Genomic DNA, 20,634 nt, shown 5'->3' with positions numbered 1-20,634 from the left:
CTCCAGAATTTGATTTGTGTTCAAGTAGTCTGTCAAATTACTTCCTCAGATTCACTGCTTGAAAAAAATCAATTGTATACAGGACATAAAATCTTTTCCCTATCACTTTGTCTCAGTCTCACCTGAAATACGTCATAGGTAAAGATCTATGGAACTATGACTAGAGTAAGAAGTGATATTTGGTTTTAATTATCAGAACATAATGAATTTTTAATTATAACAGCTGATCTGTCCTTGTAAATCTGTGAATAACATGTATTTGAGGTTGTATTTTCTCTCAACAACCATTCCACTAACATGATCAATCAACTTTTAGTGTAATTCTGTAATCAGATTAACAGCACTTTACTCCATCTTTATTATTTTAGCTCAATACAAGGTTTTATAACTCATTTACCTGAAATCTGCATGGGAAATTAATATTGCAGCTTGTCATGTGATCAGCTATTAGTTAATCAGTTGTACATTAAGTTGTGTAAGAAAATCCTGTTTTGTCCATTTATTTTCTTGCCTGTTTTTTTCCCCTGGCCTTAACCCTTGTAAAAGAAATTTAGCATGGTCTAAAACTGGGTAGCAGTTTTCATTACCACAATGCCATTGTGATACTGTCTTTCCCAGTAAGGCAAAAAATTCGGGGGAGGGGGACAAAAAAATCCTATCACATTCTGATCCTATATTCTTTAGCACTGTACTAAGAACCATGTCAGCTACCCTAGTGTTGCTTGGAAAGGGAAGTGTAGAGGCACTGATTTAGGGCTTGTCTACACTACAGAGGCACAGCAGCTGCATATACTGTAGCACTATAGTGTGTAGACACTGTCTACAGATACAGAAGAAGCAGTAGCTAGTGGTACTCATACGGAGGTTGTGAATTTTTCCACTCCTCTGAGTGACACTGCTAGGTTGACCTACGTGTTAGGGAGATACCTGGCCTCACACTCTCATATCCAAACAGTATCTCCAATTATTGATTGAGTATACTACTACATAACATGTTTCTTTTCCCATGAACATTGGCCGGCCTAGAGGATTCAATATGCACTTCCACTCTGATAGAAAAGCTGAAGTTTTGTAGGTTGCAACTGTATTTGAAAATTAGTTCAGATCCCTGGGGCCTTTGTAAATGGCAAGTCTAATGCAGTTACCTAGGGCCATAGGAGATATATGCCATGGAAATTCTACACTATATGGAATTAGCTGCTCCATGGCTTTGGGTGTTTACAATGTTTCCTGAAAAATTAAAGCTTTCATTGAGAGAGAGAAAGCGGATGTGTCTGTAAACATCCAGCCCTCTTGGTCAGTGGCTAGAGGAGGGCAAATGCGCATCTGCCCACGTTGCTGGGACTCCCCTGGATCGCTCCTACCATGTTTGGCTACTGCTGCCACTCAGGCCTGTGCTCCCTTTAGTTTCTCTCTTACTCCTTGTGCCTCTGTGGCTAACGCCCCTTCCGCAGGGGCCACAGCCAGGGTCCAGTTGCTCCCCGTCCATCTGAGGCTGCCCCTCCTGCTTGGGCCAGGCATCCTCCATTGGTTCACCCGCTCCTCCACGCCAACAGCCAGAGGGGCCTGGGCTCCGGCTCCCTCCTGCCCCTGCCCCCCTCTATGGCTGCCCCTCCTACTGGGGCTCACCCCACTGCTGCTCCCACCCGGGTTCTCCTTCTCCGGGCTTTACCTCGCCGCCCATTACCGTAGCATCCGGCGCCTTCCACTCACAACCAACAGCACCGTCCGCAGTGCGCTTGTCTCCCATGCCAGGGCCCCCACCAGCCCTTGCGGCTCCCTGGCTGCGTCGGGGCCCTGGGATCTGCTTCCCCTCCCCTGGGGCCCTTCCCCCGCAGCGCCGCAGTGGAAAGCAGGCTGAGGAAGGCGAACAGCTCCCCCCATTTCGCCTGGCCTGTGCTGCCCCCTCGCTGTCCCCAGCGCCTTCCCCCAACTTCCCTTACCTGGCTGGGGCTGCCCACAGGGTAGCTCATTGCTCGGCACGGGCTCAGCCCTGCCCGCCGATGAGCCGAAGGGAGGCGGGTGGCCGGCCGGCCTCTCCCCGCACTGCTCGCTCCGCTTCCCTGGGAGGTACCTGCACTCCTGCAGCCTCTCGTGGGCGCGGGGACAGGCGGGGCGGCTCTACTGTGGCCGGCGGCCCGCTGCACTGGGCGGCATTAGCCCCGAGGTGGTGCTGTTGTACAGCCGCGTTCTCTGCCTAGTCCGGCCGCTGCTCCCTCCCGGCTGGGCTGGGAGCGCCGCAGCTCTCCGGCCAGCCGCAGAGCACCGGAGCGGGAGCGGCTCTCTACGGGCTCCAGAAGCGATAGGAGCGACACGTCTGCTTTTAACAGCGATGGACCCTGGTGCGCTTTCTGTTTAGGAAGAGATCGTCCCAACTGTGAACCGGGGCAGCGATGACTCCTCTAGTCTGGAGACCCACTAGGACATTAACTATAACAGAGGTGTGAATTACTCCATTCAGCTCACTAGAGAGCTGCCTGTAAAGTTTAACAATAACAAGCGAAAAAGTGCTATTTAAATGCTGATCATTCAGTAGAAGTATCCAACATGTCTGAATTCATTTGAAATTGTATTCTACAAGAAGTAGGTTGCAAGATTTAAAGATATAAAAACTGAATTCCCAATCATGTGTTTTAGCTTCTCTGCTAGGATTCTGGAGAGAGGAAGGAAAAGAGTGAAATAAAATAATATTTTTATATATAATAGATATTACAGAACTTAGAAATTAGAAGTGACCTGTTAAATCAGCCAGCCTTTCCTCCTTCCCTAGTTAAAGTGTCCTCTACAAAACCCTCAAAAATCAAGATTTAGAGAGATTTAAGCTCTCAGAGGGAAGATCTCACCAGGGAGATTGGTAGATGTCAGGAAGGTATTTTTTCCTTAAAAATAAAATGTCAAGACTGGGTGAAGTCAGTTGTATTTTAAACTAATGAATAAAGATGCCAATAATTTAGTAAACATCATATTATTGTTTTCATTTTTGTGAATAAATACAAAATCCTGAAGTTCTTAAAAAACAAACCAAACAGGTTTCCAATGGCCCCTGTCTTCAGTTTTTAAGCCATTGTACAAGGGTTTGCCGGGGCTCGACCCTCTCCGGGCGGCGGGCAGCCACACCAGCTCACTACACCACTGAGGCTGGGGTACTTCGTCCGGCCACAGGGTCTCCCTCAGCAGCCCTTGTGGTTCTGGAAGACACAGGAAGCCCGACCCTGGCGGCGGGCTGGGCACCAATGTTATGTCAGGGCTCAAGCCCTCAGTTGGGCTGAGCAACACACAGGAATATTTAGCCCAGGCCCTGGGTCAGGGCGGGGCAACAAACGCTGAGTCAGAAGCTCAGACCCTCAGTCAGGGCTGAGCAACAAACAAGAGGTCCCAGCCTCTTCAGGCCAGGGAGAGGGGGAGTCTGCCACCCAAGGAGTGGGAGTCTCCCTCCCACTCCACTGCATCCCAGCCCGGGGCCCTAGCAGCAGCAGATACCCGTTGCTGTCAGTGGGGATCCTGGCCGCAACATACTGACATAGGCTCTGGCAGTGGTGAGAAGCCGCTGAGGTTTCCCAGCCCCGAGCTAGGCTGGAGACGTCTGGTCTCTCCGGCAGCTGGGGCCTGACTAAGCTCTGAGGGCGAGCCTTTGTACTTCCGGGTCGCCGCCTGACCCCCCTGAGGGGCAGGCTCAGAGCTCCCTAGCTCCGCCCACTCTGGCCTCTGGATGGGCTCTTCCCCCTCCGGGGCGGCGGGGAGCCACACCAGCTCACTACAGCCATTCATAAGTTTTTCTTTTGTAACATCCAATTTTTCATTACATATGAGTCAAGTCAGTAAAGCTTTGCTCTAGACTCACAAACACATGGATCATTTTCTGAATGGTCTAGTTCAGCTAGGGTTACCACCTGGCCGGTATTTGACCAGCCTGGCCATCTTTTTATGGATTTGCTAGTTGCCAGAAAAAGAATTTCAAAAGGGCTAACTTTAATAAATTAAGACGACTGATTAGGGAAGTGGATTGGACTAACATATTTATGGATCTAAAGGCGGAAGGCACCTGGGATTATTTCAAGTTGAAGTTACAGGAGCTGTCGGAGGTCTGTATCCCGAGAAAGGGAAAACGGACCGTAGGCAGGAGATTTAGACCGAGCTGGATGAACGAGCGTCTCAGAGGGGTGATTAAGAAAAAACAGAAAGCATACAAAGAGTGGAAGAGGGGAGGGATCAGCAAAGAAACCTACCTTACTGAAGTCAGAGCATGTAGAGAAGGAGTGAGAAAGGCCAAAAGCCATGTAGAGTTGGACCTTGCGAGGGGAATTAAAACCAATAGTAAGAGGTTTTATAGCCATATAAATAGGAAGAAAACAAAGAAAGAAGAAGTGGGACCGCTGAAGACTGTAGATGGAGTGGAGATTAAGGATAATCTAGGCATGGCACAATGTCTAAACGAATATTTTGCATCGGTCTTTAATGAGGCTAATGAAGGGTTTAAGAATAGAGGCAGCGTAACGGAGGGGAATAAAGGAGGGGGGGTTGACATTACAGTACCCGAGGTAGAAGCCAAACTCGAACAGCTTACCGGGACTAAATCGGGCGGACCGGATGATCTTCATCCGAGAATATTAAAGGAACTGGCGCGAGAAATTGCAAGCCCGTTAGCGATAATTTTTAATGAATCTGTAAACTTGGGGGTGGTACCGTTGGACTGGAGAATAGCTAATGTGGTTCCTATTTTCAAGAAGGGGGAAAAAAGTGACCCGGGTAACTACAGGCCTGTTAGTTTAACATCTGTAATATGCAAGGTCTTGGAAAAAATTTTGAAGGAAAAAGTGGTTAAGGACATTGAGGTCAACGGTAATTGGGACAAATTACAACATGGTTTTACGAAAGGCAGATCGTGCCAAACCAACCTGATCTCCTTCCTTGAGAAAGTAACAGATTTTTTAGATAAAGGAAATGCGGTGGATCTAATATACCTCGATTTCAGTAAAGCGTTTGATACGGTACCGCATGAGGAATTATTGGTTAAATTGGAAAAGATGGGGATCGATATGAAAATCCAGAGGTGGATAAAGAACTGGTTAAAGGGGAGACTGCAGCGGGTCGTACTGAAAGGTGAACTGTCAGGTTGGAGGGAGGTTACCAGTGGAGTTCCTCAAGGTTCGGTTTTGGGTCCGATTTTATTTAACCTATTTATTACTGACCTCGGAACCGAATGTAGAAATGGGCTGATAAAGTTTGCGGATGACACAAAGTTGGGAGGTATTGCCAATTCGGAGAAGGATCGGGATATCCTGCAGGGAGACTTGGATGACCTGGTAAACTGGAGTAATTGTAATAGGATGAAATTTAATAGTGAGAAGTGTAAGGTGATGCATTTAGGGATGACTAACAAGAATTTTAGTTATAAGCTGGGGACGCATCGGTTGGAAGTGACGGAAGAGGAGAAGGACCTCGGAGTCCTGGTTGATCGCAGGATGACTATGAGTCGGCAATGTGACATGGTCGTGAAAAAAGCTAATGCGGTCTTGGGATTCATTAGGCAAGGTATTTCTAGTAGGGATAAGGAGGTGCTGCTTCCGTTATACAAGGCGCTGGTGAGACCTCATTTGGAGTACTGTGTGCAGTTCTGGTCTCCCATGTTTAAAAAGGATGAACTCAAACTGGAACGGGTACAGAGAAGGGCCACTAGGATGATCAGAGGAATGGAAAACCTGTTGTATGAAAGGAGACTCGAGGAGCTCGGTTTGTTTACCCTAACCAAAAGGAGGCTGAGGGGGGATATGATTGCTCTCTTTAAATATATCAGAGGGATAAATACAAGGGAGGGAGAGGAATTATTTCAGCTTAGTACTAATGTGGACACGAGAACAAATGGATATAAACTGGCCGTCGGGAAGTTTAGGCTTGAAATTAGACGACGGTTTCTAACCGTCAGAGGGGTGAAGTTCTGGAATAGCCTTCCGAGGGAAACGGTGGGGGCGAAAGACCTCTCTGGCTTTAAGATTAAGCTTGATAAGTTTATGGAGGGGATGGTTTGATGGGATAACGTGATTTTAGTCAATAAGTCAATAACTGCCATCGCTGGTAACTAGTATCAATGGTCAATGTGGGTCTGGCTGGAGAATCTTGCCCGCATGCTCGGGGTTCTGCTGATCGCCATATTTGGGGTCGGGAAGGAATTTTCCTCCAGGGTAGATTGGCAGAGGCCCTGGAGGTTTTTCGCCTTCCTCCGCAGCATGGGGCAGGGGTCGCTTGCTGGAGGATTCTCTGCGACTTAAAGTCTTTAAATCATGATTTGGGGACTTCAACAGCTGAGTCAAGGGAGAGAATTATTCCAGGAGTGGGTGGGTCAGATTTTGTGGCCTGCATCATGCGGGAGGTCAGACTAGATGATCATAATGGTCCCTTCTGACCTTAAAGTCTATGAGTCTATGAGTCTATAATTTAATCTGCTGGGATTTTTTTACGTGGATCTAAAGATTTGCATTATCATCACAATATACTGGGATATCTAATGTTAAAAGTTTCTGTGTCTAGCTAAAGATGTTGCAGTGTTCCCACTTCCACGGTTTAAGGAATAACAGATCAAAACTGTTGAAAATACAGCAGCTGTCTGCACACCAACTCACAAGCACACGGCGCATGTGTGAGAGAAGGTTTGAGTTATGGGAGAGTGAGGAGACTGCAATGTTATCATGTATCATATAATGTTACCACTGTATGTGGTATCGCTCTAGATACTATAAGTGGCTGTTGAAGGGGAGGGTTTATGGAGTTGCCTTGTGGTTGGGGGTTGGGGTTGCAGTGGGCTTGCCTGGGGAGGGGTGGGTTTTTTGCATTTCAAAGGTGGTAGCCTAAATTCAGTTCATATACAAATATCTCACAACACAAAATATCTGTCTTTTGTTACTTAAAAAAATTAGTACTTAAATAATTGTGGTTCAGTGTTCTCCATTCTCTTCCTTTCTTAGGCCCTGATCTGGCAACTCATTCTGTAGGGGTGGGAGCAGAGGTCTACTGACATGCATCTACTGTTGCAGGATTGCGGCCAAAGAGCTTGCACCATGCAGCTCCATCATAGTAGTGTTACTGGTACAGAAAAATCCCATACAAAACAATGTAAACAAGCCCTTAATTTTGGATGCTTTAAAAAAGAAAATATAAAAGAACAAATTCTGCAGTCCTTATTCAGGCAAAACTTCCACAGACCATTGGGAGTTTTGCCCAAGGACCAGAGTTGATTCAGAAGACAAATACATGATTTGTGCATATCTGGTTATCTTGAAATTCTGCAGCTGCGTATGTCTAAATAAACATAGTCGCAGGACTTTTAAGATATGCGGTGCTGCTCATTGTGTACATGAGATTTAGAATAAAGAATCTGAAGTGATATTTCAGGGCTCTTCTTTTTTTCGTCAGCATCTGACTTTTTAAGCATTGCACTCTTAAGGAAGCAATTGAGACAATACCGCTGAGAATTTCTCCCTTTAAAGAAGTTACATCAATTTGATTGCCAATTTTGAGTTTCACTCCAGCTTTGCTCCCAGAGCCAGCCTCATCACTTTCTGGGAGGTTCACAGCGTACTCTGTATTAATGCGAATGAGCAAACTTAGTTGTATTAGCAAATAAACAAGATATCATGTGTCCCTTAAAAATTGCAGTTTCTCTGTTTTATAGAAATCCATATTTTGTCATGGAGTTTGTAAGCCCCAGCTTGGGAGGGAAGAGGAAGTAGGGAGATGTACTTTGACATAAGATATTATTCCAAAATAACTGTCCCAACCCCTAAAAATGGGTGCTGTAGTTTGGAAATAAAATTAGATACCATATGATAAGGATGACACACACACATATAAAATTGTTTTTCCCCCGAGACATTTCCCTGGAATGAACCTACTGAATGTGTGAATAACGAGGGCTACCCAAGATGATGGAGAAAACATAAATGAAGATAAATTTACCCATTTATAATCTGAGGACCTGTCTGTTGTGCTTGTATGTTGAAGATCTCACAGTGCTTTTAGTAAGAGTAGGGATTTGGCCTTTGTGTCCTTGGCCGAAATTCCCCCTATTTACCAATTCTTATGAAGCCCTGTTTTTCACCTAGCTTCTGCCTCCACTGCAGAGATGGCTACATTTCCATGGTACTATGTACATACAGCATGTTAAACATTTGGGATCCTTCAAGGTGAAAAAGCACTACATATAAATATACCATAAATGTTTAAATGATATACGTATACAATCTTCATATTTTAATAATGCGCAATACCTTAAATTATAGCAATATAACATGGGCCCAATGCTTTATTTAATCTAAGAGCAAAGCTCCCATAGAGTTCAGTCTTCCCTATGCCTTAATGTACTATAATGAATGAATCATCTAATGTACAAAATTCCTCTACAACAACAAAAGTGATACTTGGACTTTGGGTCCAAAATATTGCTGGAAATATAAATTTAATTTTGGTTTGTAGCTTTGATGTCTAGTACTAACACCTTAACATCACTTTTCTAGTAGTTTAAAATGCCTGGAATGTAAATGCATTTTAAGCACTCTACACATGAATATTATCTTATGGTACAGTAATTTTAAATAGTGTTAATCAGCCTAAAAAATCCATCTTGAAATGGAAGTGCAAATCAAGTTCAGGAAACACTGAATTTTAAAACAACATAATCTACTGCAAAAGATATAAAATGTATTTGTGAATATATAAGTATACAGTACTTTATTTCATTCCATGCACATTTTTTAAATCAAAAAGACTTTAAATTCTTATTTCTGTTTGCAAATATTTTATCTGTGTAGCCTTTTAAAATTTATAGCACCTTTTGACATACATTACTTGTTGGTGATAAAAACAAAGACAACAATTAAATACAATAAAAAAAGAAATCTTTATTCTTTTGGCTCAACTGTAATGTGGTTTACCGTTCTTTGTGGTAATAGCATTTTCCTGCATGCAGTTCACCAACACACAAGTCAATAGTTTTAGTTAAAGGAGGAATCAACATTTAATTTTTGCTTGTGTAAGAAACACAAATGTCCTGATGTGATCAATTATACAAGTTTGCTACTTAGTTCTTGTGAAAAAGACACTGTCTATCCCATAGTATATTTAGAACAGTTCTAGTGCAGCATGAATCAACAAGAATAAGAATAGTCGATGTAAACAAACACTGGTAAAGATCAATGATTCCATGAATAAAAAGACTACCTTGAAACTTCTGACACAGGCAGTGCTAGGATTTCAAACAAATCTTTCCCACCACATTTCAATTACAAGTTATATCTATTTGGAAGCAAGTGCATTTCGGACTGAATTTGAAATTTATTTCACATTAAAATGTGTGCAAAAATACAGTACTAATAAAAAGAAGCAGAAACCTAAAACTACCTCATTCTCTCCTTTACCTCTTATTTTGTGAAGTTCTTTGATTAAAAAGTGCTATGGACAGAAAGTAACAAAAGTGACTGTGACATCAACCTGAAGATAATTTTAATTTCTGATTTTATGTACAAAATGCTGAAAAATAAAGTAAAATGATATTTTTACAATATTTATATTTTTTTAGAAAATTCTACCCATGTATTTTCAACAGATTAAGCAGTTTGAAACATGTCCTGTACAGACTGGCTATACACCGTACAGTATTCACTTAAAATTTAAGAATGCAAAGCAAGAAGCTCTTTAATAGCTGCAAACTATTGCTTGATGATATGAAGGAATGATTTCTGGTTGAACAATTTGTTTCACTTTACCACTGACATATGGCTTCCCATATTAGACTTTTGAACAGTGGAAGGAATAAAATACAGCAGCAAAGGCAAGATAAACATGCATCAGTGATAGCCTCCAAAATATCTATAATGGTACAGAATACATAATATTATCTGTTGAAAGCTTGCAAACTACACTTATCGTGGTACATATTTGATGCAATAAATATTGTGCTCAGGTCATTATTTGTTTGCTCAAACATGCACCACATGGTAAAGTAACTATTTACATAGATGGTATTATTTTATTGACACATACAATGTCAACCTTGCTGAGAGTAGAAGATGGCTAAATGATACTGCAGGATGAAGCAAAACAGCTTTATAAAGGTTGACTTTTTTGGTCAGTTCAATTTTCTAGGTTAGATTAAATGAGTATTTTGTTCTCCACAGAAGAACACTTAAAAAAATCAAGTTTATATCGCCAACATTTTTTCTCAGAGAAGTTTGTATCAACTATAATTTAATGACTTGTGAAAAAATAAAATATCTGTTTTATTATTGTAGGTTCTATGGGACTTTACAGGCACATTAAGATTTGTCTGAATGAGACACAAGATGAATACTTTCAATAAGCACCTCAAAATATGGAGCCACCCTGAAACATGGAAATAGTTAAAACCCTTGCTTTGTGCGAATGGTGTCATGTGTTTTCCATGCATGAACAATGAGTGCAGCATGCCTTCATGCAAATCACTTCTGCCTGTACATTAGAGAGAATCAGAGGATAAAAGACCTGGTCCTCATATCCCTTTCCCCAACACAAAACCCATTTACAAAAATAGTCACAGATAATAGGAAACAACCTGTGAATTAAAAAAAAAAATGATAAATTCACCAACACCAATTTTTGTAAAAATATGGCAAATATAGCAGTTGAAATGCAGACAGTGGATACAATTACTGTACTCAAGTGTTTTTTGTTAATCACACAGAAATTGTAGGTTTGCACCTTTTTTTTTAAACTGGTCCCTACAGTCTGAGTAGCCATTTTGTCTCCTCTTCAGCAGCATCAGCTGGTAGTGAAAACAATAACCTCCTGTCAAGGTTGTTACCCTGTTTTACAGAGTCACAGTTTGATGACGAGGGGTCACTGTCTTGTTATAGGCACTGACCTTAAATATATATATATATATAATCATTTTATATATATATTTATATAAGTAAAAACTGTCAGTTTGGCATAGACCTCATACAGGAGTCTTGTTGACACAAATATGTCACTTTCCCAGGATGTAAACTATTTGTCACCAATGGAATTCTTTGTTACTTTTTACCTTCCCTGATGTCTTTACCTTTGTCTTCTTTTTCTGATTTGTCTTTTTCATATTTCTCTTTGTCTGGCTTCGTTACGCTATCATAGGAAGGTGGAGAGGTTGTGGAAGGGGTCATATCTGTTTTTTCTGGAGTGGAGTTCTCATTTAGCTTATCGATAATCATATCTTCTTTGATAGGCAGGTCATCCTCATCTTTATCTTTATCTTGGTTAAACATACTTGAAACTTTTTTAAGTTTTTGCTTTAAAAGGTAATGTCTGAAAGCTCGCTGAATAATGACAGCAGATACTTCCTCTTGTTTTCGTTTTAATGTGGTTGTAATTGGTTCATAGGAGACTTTAGAAGGATTTGCTGCCATAAACCGGTCTTCCATTTGTATTCGAAGTGTATCCATTTCTCCACTGTCCCCCAAAACACGCTTTGTAAAAGCAAACAAGATGTCAAGGCAGTGAATTCTGTCACCACTCACCATGGGCAGATCCATTGCAATAAGCTGAAGAGTGTTTGGTTTTGCTATAAGAAGAGGAGGATCCAGTGAAGCTGCAAAATCAGACAGTTTACTGAACTCTATGAACTGGGTGGCGTCTGGATCAAACTTTTCCCAAACCTCATAGAACATCTCAAAGTCGTCCTCACTCAAGGGCTCGGCACTTTCTTCTGTAGCAACACTGAAGTTCTCCAAAATAACAGCAATATACATGTTTACTACAACTAAAAATGAGATGATAATATAACTGACAAAAAAGAAAATCCCAACTGAAGGGTTACCACAGTCTCCTTTAACCGAGCTTCCTGGGTGATCTTTGTAAGGGTCACAGTCTGGTGCTCCACTGTTCAGAATTGGTGCTAACAAACCATCCCAACCAGCTGACGTGGTAATTTGAAATAGGCAGATCATACTGTTGCCAAAAGTTTCAAAGTTGAACATGTCATCAATACCAACTTCCCTCTTAACGTAGGCAAAGTTGGACATTCCAAATATAGCATAGATAAACATGACCAGGAAAAGCAGGAGACCAATGTTAAACAAAGCAGGAAGAGACATCATCAAAGCAAAAAGCAGAGTGCGGATCCCTTTAGCACCCTTAATGAGACGCAGGATTCGACCTATTCTGGCGAGTCGGATAACTCTGAACAAGGTGGGGGACACAAAATATTTTTCAATCAGGTCAGCTAGAAACATACCTGTTAAAAAATAAATTAGTTAGTAAACATATAATAAAATGTAACAGCAACTACTAAAGATTTATACTATTACATACAATGTTGACCAATGAGAAGTGAAGCAAACTTATTCAAATAGCAGAAGTTTGCATTATGGGCTTTAGTTCATTTAACCAAACAGTTATAGTACTATGGTCTGACATACAAATCTGAAAAATCCAGCTAGAACTTCTGCAGCAATTTGCAGGATTCTGTAAAACTGCATCAAAGAGATTTGTTCATTTTAGACGGTATCACTATATTTTTTCCTGGAACTGCTCCTCACTTATACACTTCTATGATCTGTTAGTGAATAGACCAGTGGATATTGAAGTTTACAGAATATTTTTCTGTTTAGTTGTAATAGAAGTAATCTAGATTAATCTGAAGGAAGTGCCCTATTTATAGTTTCTGGTAGCGAATTATAATGTAATCCATTAAAATTAAATTATTTAAATTAAATATGCAAATTTAGACAGGTACTTAACTCTTTAATCACCAATGAAATAATGTGACCACAAATTTAGTGGGAATCCCACAGCAAACCAGTATATAAATAAACCAGCAATGAAAAGGCTTCTTAGAAGAAAAAAGTGGCAGAAAATTTCTTTATTATGGCATCAGAGAAGCAGAAAAACTGTGACCTTTTCAGCCACTCAGAAGATAGCTATGGGTGAAATCCTGTTCCCGAAAAATAGGCCATAAAACCAGATAGTGTACTGAGGAATCCTGCAAGGCCGGAGACAAGGAATCGTACCCATTCCAGGGAGCCCTTTCTGCTCCTGTGCGCTAGACAGAGAAATAGGCCATTGGAACTACATATTTATAGATCCACCTGTTCCGGCCCCGCTCTTCCCTATGCCTCTCCTGAGTTAACAGGCAAAGAGCCCTCAGATGTAAGTGCCAGAGGTGGCTCTGCAGGAATGGTGGGGGTGCTGACCTGCTGTGTGGGGTCCTAGCATGCTATCCACACTAACCAGTAAAACCAGACGGGGTTCTTTTGCTGTTAGTGCTGTCTGTCATCTCAGGGTTGCAGGGCACAATTTCTCCCTGTGATTACCAATAATAAAGTTTGTTCATTTTTGCCTCGAAACAGCCTGTCCATTTATTGGTTTGTTTCTATACTAGAGTAATATGCAATTTCTACTGCACTCAGAGTCATGGTCTAATAGGGTTGCCAATTTTGGTTGGACGTATTCATTAAGGTTTCATCACATGACATAAACTTGAATTAAAGATTAATCTTTAATTCCTGGAGACTCCAGGACAATCCTGGAAGGTTGGTAACTCTACGGTCTAATTTTTGATACTGAAAATGACAATCAATCAAATCTAATTGGTATAAAAACTCTTAATACACAGTTCCTTTATTTCATGCACAGTATGGAATAAGAAATTGGCAAACTAAAGAATCAGACTCTCTTCAAGTCAAATGTTAAGGAACTTAAATTCCTAAAACAAATGTTCAATTTCTACTCTTGTAGTCCCTTCTTGAAAGTGAATTGTACTTACCTACTATGGAGAGAATGACAACTACAAAATCAAAAATATTCCAGCCTATGGTGAAATAGTAATAACGAAGTGAAATCAGTTTCAGAATACATTCTCCAGTGAAAAGGACAATGAACACAAGGTTAATCCACCATAAATTATTTTGCATCTCATCACTCTGGTCGTCTGTTTCTACCATCATGGTGACCATGTTAAGGCAGATAAGAATCATGATGCTGATGTCAAATACTTGTTTTGTCACAAAATCAAAGACCATGCCTTGGAATTTGTTCTGTGGGTAAAAAAGAATGCATAATGCATACACCTTGTGTATAAATTTCATTCCCAAATTACTACAAATAATTAACTAAATCTACAGTTTCCTCATCTGTAAAATGGGGATAATGATACTGACCTCCTTTGTACTTTGAGATCTACTGATGAAAAGCACTATATATAGACTTGGTGAAATTTGATTTTTATTTTTTTATAATTTCAACAGATAACATCAAGGTTAATTTTTAAGCATTTTTTCAATTTTTATCACTTTAAATTTTCAGTCATAGGAAATTGTGGGGGATCAGACAATAGAATCAGACAATTATTTAATGACAGCAGACATTGAGATTCAAAAAATTAAAGTTTGATAACTGTTAAAACACAAATTGTCAACATCACATCCAAATATACAAAGTAATTATCCACACCTCAAACTCAAATAAGTTCTCAAGCAGCGTTTTTCTTACTTCGCCTATCAGTAAATTTTGATTTATTTTTGGAAAAAAAAAGTAAAAATTTTCATTGGTTTATGTGTGTACAGTGAAATCGACATTTACAGACATTTACCAATAAAAATCTGATCTTTCCAAGCCTAATATATAGGACCTAGGTGGTATTATTATTATTATTATTATTATTATTTATTATTAGTTGTACCCTGAGGACTGCATAAGATAGACTCCCTGGGGGGGGAGGGATAGCTCAGTGGTTTGAGCATTGGCCTGCTAAACCCAGGGTTGTGAGTTCAATCCTTGAGGGGGCCATTTGGGGATTTAGCTGGGGATTGATCCTGCTTTGAGCAGGGGGTTGGACTAGATGATCTCCAGAGGTCCCTTCCAACCCTAATAATCTATGAATATGCATTCACTTGTTTGTGCATACATAGACATTTGCCCACACAAATTCAGTAGTTAGGCCTCCAAAGATTCTACTTATGCATATTAAAAGGAAGATTTTCAAAGCTACAAGATTTGGTTGTCTTACCGACATTCATTTTAATATATGGGCTTTAGTGATACAGCAGACTAAAAAAATGTTTAGCTTTGGCAAAACTGGCAAACAAGTTTTTCTTTTTGCCCACGGACATCACTTCCCTGAAAACCTATACAGGTCTCAGAGCTAAAGAAAATACAGCCTCCCTAAGAAATACTTCTTGTACCACTAATAAGATCTTCAGCCTCAATTAACTATAAAAAACATTCACTAGAGAAAATCCTTCTTCCATCTGTGCAGCTGTTGAAGATATGCTGACAGCTGAACCAGTATGGTTCCACTGCACAAGGAGCAGAACAGGAATTGAAGGTCCTTTGCATGGGGAGGGAGAACACTTTGAGGAATGCAGAGCTGTACTCTAATTGCTCCCTAACTGACATTGCACAGGATGGAGGATGGGGAAGAGAGAGGCCGAGAATCCACCATTTCATGGATACTCCAATTCTCTATATCCAAGAACAGGCATGTAAGAGACATGTGGATTAGCCTCCACAGAACAGCTGCAAAGCCACTCTTGGCCTGAGAAGAGGATTCCTTCCTAAGGCCTTGACACCTTTGGCACTCACAGTACTTGAGCTGTAAGTTAGTTGTTTTAGACAGATCAGTGGTTTGAAGGATGCAACCTTCAATCCCACTAGTCTTCCAACAGATGTAGAGTGAGAATTCAAAGCAAAAAGAAGGGTCCTCCACAACCAAGGAGATTAATGAATACAAAAGAGAAAATTCATTTGGATTTAGAGAGAGAAAAAGTTTGCTTTAGGTCAATTATTTTTCTTGCTTACAACTTAACCCAATACATTATTTAAACAGTGTGGGGAGGAGGGAGGGAAATACTTTCATTCTTACCGCTGGCCTAGGTATAGGTTTTTGTGGTTTCTTTGAACCCAGCTTTTTCATTGCATTGTAATATTTCTTCTGTTCTTCCGTCATAAAGATGTCTTGGCCTCCAAAGTAAAGAAATGAGATCAAAACTAGTTACAACCGTGTACCTCCATTGATTACCTACAGCCACCATCACAATTAGTATTATCACTCCTGTTCAGAGTCTCAACAGAATCCAAGGACTGAATGGGCATAAAGACTGGCTTGCTCTCTCATTCTTCTTATTTTTATTGTCATTGTAGCTGCTAGCAACTCCTGAATTTAGGTTGCCTAACATTTTCCATTCCAAAAGATTTTTGCAACTTTTTCTTTGAGAAGCTCTCAAATGTCCAGTGTTTGCAGTAGGCCTTTGATGTTTTGCAGGGGGAATGCACTCAGGCAACAGATGTACCTTGTCTTTGTCCCATGCAAGTCCTTCAGCTTTTGCCCAGACATGAAATGTTAAAAAATTCAACTTCCCTTCTCTTGTTTTTGCTCCTTAGGAAAAATTTGGCAAAATGCTTAAATAATAAGTAAATATGAATATTCTATGACTGGGTTCATGCCCTTGTTAAAGCAGCAACACATATTGTACTGGGTATACCCAGGAGCTGCCAATGAAAGCATAGTGGAATGTTGCAGGGGTGAAGAGGGCCAGGCTGGACTCCCTTCCCTCTTAGACCTAGCACAACATGGTCTCAGCACCTCTCCACCCACAGGGTCACCACATGGGACAGGAGCTCCCGCAACTGATGAATGTGGGCCAGCAAAGAGAGCTAAGTCTGACTGGGTTCCCCCCATGCCAACAAACCCTTGGAGTCAGCACTCCTTCCTCCCCATCTGGGATAATAGCCTTTTCCTGCTGTCAGCTAATGTATTTAATCCTGTAGCTCAACTAGTAATAGTATTTATTCAGCACTGCAGCAAAAATTAAGACTCAATACAGTACAAAGAAGGATAACATGGTCCTACAACTAAGATTTATATGTCTACATTTGGGAGTTCTCAGACATGGAGGCAATGTAGCCAACATTTTTTTTATTGCTTGATTTGGCCATTTAAATCTTTAGCCTTTTTTATGATACAACACCTTTAAATTGATTATCTTTTTTCTTTTTCTATTTTGGTTATATATGCTCATGTGTATGGTTTTCCTAATTCATCCATCCTGCAATGGAATGAATATAGTTAAACCTGTTTACATTACATACTGCATGTTACAGCAAGTGATAATAAATGTTAATCATAAAAAGTATAATATTTTTCTGACCTGAAGTCACTACAGTAATTCATTGTATGGTAGGCACCAAAACAAGCAATATTTTTGTATTTAGCTTTCTTTTCAGAACAGTGACAAAATACTTATCTTCTTTTTTTGCTGGTTGAAATTATCTATGATGACACCAATGAAAAGATTCAGGGTAAAGAATGATCCAAAGATGATAAAGATGACAAAGTAAAGATACATGTACAGGTTGTCCTCATACTTAGGCTGATCCAATACCTACAAAATATGCACAAATGTCAAGCTACAGTATCAGGGTGAACACTGTGTGTCAAAAGCCTTATTTGTTATATAAAGCCTATGGCTCTATTATTCGGACTCATGCGCCTTATGAACTAGGCTCCATATACTCTGAATCTGAAGCCCCAGAATTCACCTCCTTGCCACAGAACTCTGTTCCAGAACTCAGTTCTGAGCTTTCATTAAAAAATAAAGTTTCTAGCCCTGATGGTTGTTGGAAAAACCTTGAAAATGTTAAATGAGTGAAAACGAACACTGTGTCACTTGCCTCAATCTGTAGACAACCTGAAACAATAGCTCTAAGACAGGGTAGTCAATAGGTGGACCGCGGGCCAAATCGACACTGCCAGATGCTTTTGAACAGACCTTGAAAACTTTTTATTTACTTATTATTATTATTGTTATTATTTTTGTATTATTTTCTCTGGAGTCTGGACCTTGACCAATAAATTTGGACCTTGACAGAAAATAACTGATTACCCCTGCTCTAAGAGGTATGAACCGTTCCATTCTTCTCCGTCAGGTTCTTGTGGATTCTGCAATTCCAATGGCAAACAATCTGATGTTTTCCAAGATACCATGGAGTTCACCAATTCTGCCATAGAATCTCGCATTTTAATATAGCTAGGACCTCCTGCCAGGACCTCCCTTCAGCTGTCCCTTTCTTACCATTTATTAACGGGGACTTACTAGGATTATAGGGCACACTCCCTGCATAGTTTCATGGAACAAGGGAGCAGGAAGTTAGGGAGCCAGAATGGAGCACAGCTTGTAGCCTGGGAGCAGAGGGAGAAAGAAGGATAAACTGATGAGCTATGTGGAGCACAGAACAGTACAGGAACTGAGACCTGAGGAGTGGAGCCAAGCTGCTTGGAAAACAACCTCATCCTTGAAAATAATCATTGTTGCAAATAATTCCTAAAATTTTTCCATCAATGAGTGTTTCCAAGTATGAGTCATAGCCTTTTGAGTGTTTGTTTAGGAGCCAAGGGTATTTCATGACAAAAGAATAAGTTAAAGTTACTGTGGAATTTGGTCTTGCTGTGCCACAGAATATATGGGACCTTAAAGGATCTTCCCTTGATCTCCTTTTCTTTTGTATTTTCATGCTCTTTGCTACCTTTTCGGCTTGATGGAACTATATAGCTCCATATTATCTCATTTCCAGTGTCACTCAAGTAAGATATCAGTTACATTACTGGGATCACAGAGTTCACACAATCAAAACAATGGCTCCAGGGAATATACTTACATTTCGAGAATCCACAGCTGCATACATTATATCCATCCATCCTTTAAACGTGGCCTATAAACAGAATACATGTGCTTAACTTCTGCTGTTCCTAGAAAATGACTAATTGGAGACACTGTTTATGAACTGAAGACCAACTATATTCATATTCATTTTAAAATACTGGTATGGTGCAAGATTAATATTTGGCTTTTACCTTGTATCTTGTTGTTTTGTATACAAGAATTGTAAACAATTATAATAAATATGCAATCCAGCTAAATGCAATACCTAATCTTTTACTACAAGGAATAATATATCTATTAAAAATTCTCATCTAAATATGCACTATCGGAAACAAAGATACATTTTGTGGGGGGGGGATGTATCATGGTCTGTATCAGGGGTCGGCAATGTTCGGCACGCGGCTCACCAGGGTAAGCACCCTGGCGGGCCGGGCCAGTTTTATTTACCTGCTGACGCGGCAGGTTCAGCCGATCGCGGCCCCCACTGGCCGCGGTTCGCCGTCCCAGGCCAATGGGGGTGGCGGGAAGCAGCGCGGGCGAGCGATGTGCTGGCCACGGCTTCTCGCCACCCCCATTGGCCCGGGACGGCGAACCGCAGCCAGTGGAGGCCGCGATCGGCCGAACCTGCCGCGTCAGCAGGTAAATAAAACTGGCCCGGCCCGCCAGGGTGCTTACCCTGGCGAGCCGCGTGCCGAACATTGCCGACCCCTGGTCTATATGATGTAAGCTCTGCTCTTGATTTTCAGAGTTAAGACTGAGTTGGTTTTAGCACTGAAATATCTATATACACCTCTACCCCGATATAACGCTGTCCTCGGGAGCCAAAAAATCTTACCGCGTTATAGGTGAAACCGCGTTATATCGAACTTGCGTTGATCCACCTGAGTGTGCAGCCCCGCCCCCCCGGAGCACTGCTTTACTGCGTTATATCCGAATTCGTGTTATATCGGGTCGCGTTATATCAGGGTAGAGGTGTATGTGCACAGAGTGTGTTTACAGTCATGTGTATGCAGCTGTGACACAAAGAATAACCAGGGATATAGTCAGTATAATAAATATGCACACATACATATATATAGCTAGATATAGATAGATATTAAGTGCAAAAGACAACTCAGCCTTAACTGTGAAATCAAGAGCAGTGCTTACATCATATAAACCATAATACGCCCCCCCCACAAAATGCATTTTTATTTCTGATAGCGTGTATTCAGATGAGAATTTTTAATAGCTATATTATCCTCTATAGTAAAAGATTAGGTATTGCATTTAGCTGACCTCATATTTTATTATATTATAATTATACTGAATACATCCATAGTTATACTTTGTGTCACAGCTGTATATACATGATTGTAAAACAAACTCTGCACATCACCAGTTCTGGTGCTCAAACATACTATGCACTCAACAGTAGCAATGGTTACTCCACATGACTCACTGCATAGCTCAGGGCCCATTTACCTCTTCTGCAGGAACCCCACCATACATCCTCCTTGCAGTGAAAGAGAAAGCATGTTGAAGCATGGATAGTGTGTGTGTTAAACCCAGAGACCAATTGCTCCACATGCTGGACACTTAAATAGGTTACTCATTTGAGTGCATGGGAATGACTTCACCTCTAGATCAGGAGTAACTAATTCATCCTACGATTGCTACAGATGGGTTGCTACCAGTAATTACAAGAGGTAAGTATAGATAAAGTAACTTATAATATATGGTGAATTATGTCCCCCAAACTTGCACCATAAGGGAGAAGTAGTAGTCATGGCAATATGAGCCTAAAGTAAGAAAATATTCCAGATTTGAACTGATAGATTCTCAGGGCTTTTAGAATTGTCAAGCAGAAACAAAGCAGACCAAAATGTGTTGAAGAGGTGATAAACATGTTTGCATGAAATGGTGTGATTCCGGGTCTTGTGGAAATGAGTAAGGATTTGTCTAATATTTATAAGTTTACAGAATGTATTTTTAA

General features: G+C 40.8%; 1 protein-coding gene across 9 annotated transcripts in view; it reads right to left on the bottom strand.

Annotated features, from left to right (window-relative positions):
- Positions 1 to 11,039: 11,039 nt before the first annotated feature.
- The window catches only part of LOC135885545 (sodium channel protein type 2 subunit alpha), a 101,373-nt gene continuing 91,778 nt past the window's right edge, over positions 11,040 to 20,634 (bottom strand). For all 9 annotated transcript variants that reach the window (XM_065413319.1, XM_065413318.1, XM_065413322.1 and 6 more), the window contains 5 exons: positions 18,655 to 18,708; positions 17,244 to 17,381; positions 15,863 to 15,967; positions 13,766 to 14,036; positions 11,040 to 12,235 (listed from right to left, as the gene is read on the bottom strand). In XM_065413319.1, coding sequence (XP_065269391.1) covers positions 11,040 to 12,235; positions 13,766 to 14,036; positions 15,863 to 15,967; positions 17,244 to 17,381; positions 18,655 to 18,708 — 1,764 coding nt within the window. The remainder of the gene's footprint in view (positions 12,236 to 13,765; positions 14,037 to 15,862; positions 15,968 to 17,243; positions 17,382 to 18,654; positions 18,709 to 20,634) is intronic.

Source organism: Emys orbicularis, chromosome 11, assembly GCF_028017835.1.
Source record: "Emys orbicularis isolate rEmyOrb1 chromosome 11, rEmyOrb1.hap1, whole genome shotgun sequence".
NCBI lineage: Eukaryota > Metazoa > Chordata > Testudines > Emydidae > Emys > Emys orbicularis.
Note: the sequence above shows the minus strand (reverse complement) of the source record. Positions and strands in the feature narration are given on the sequence as shown.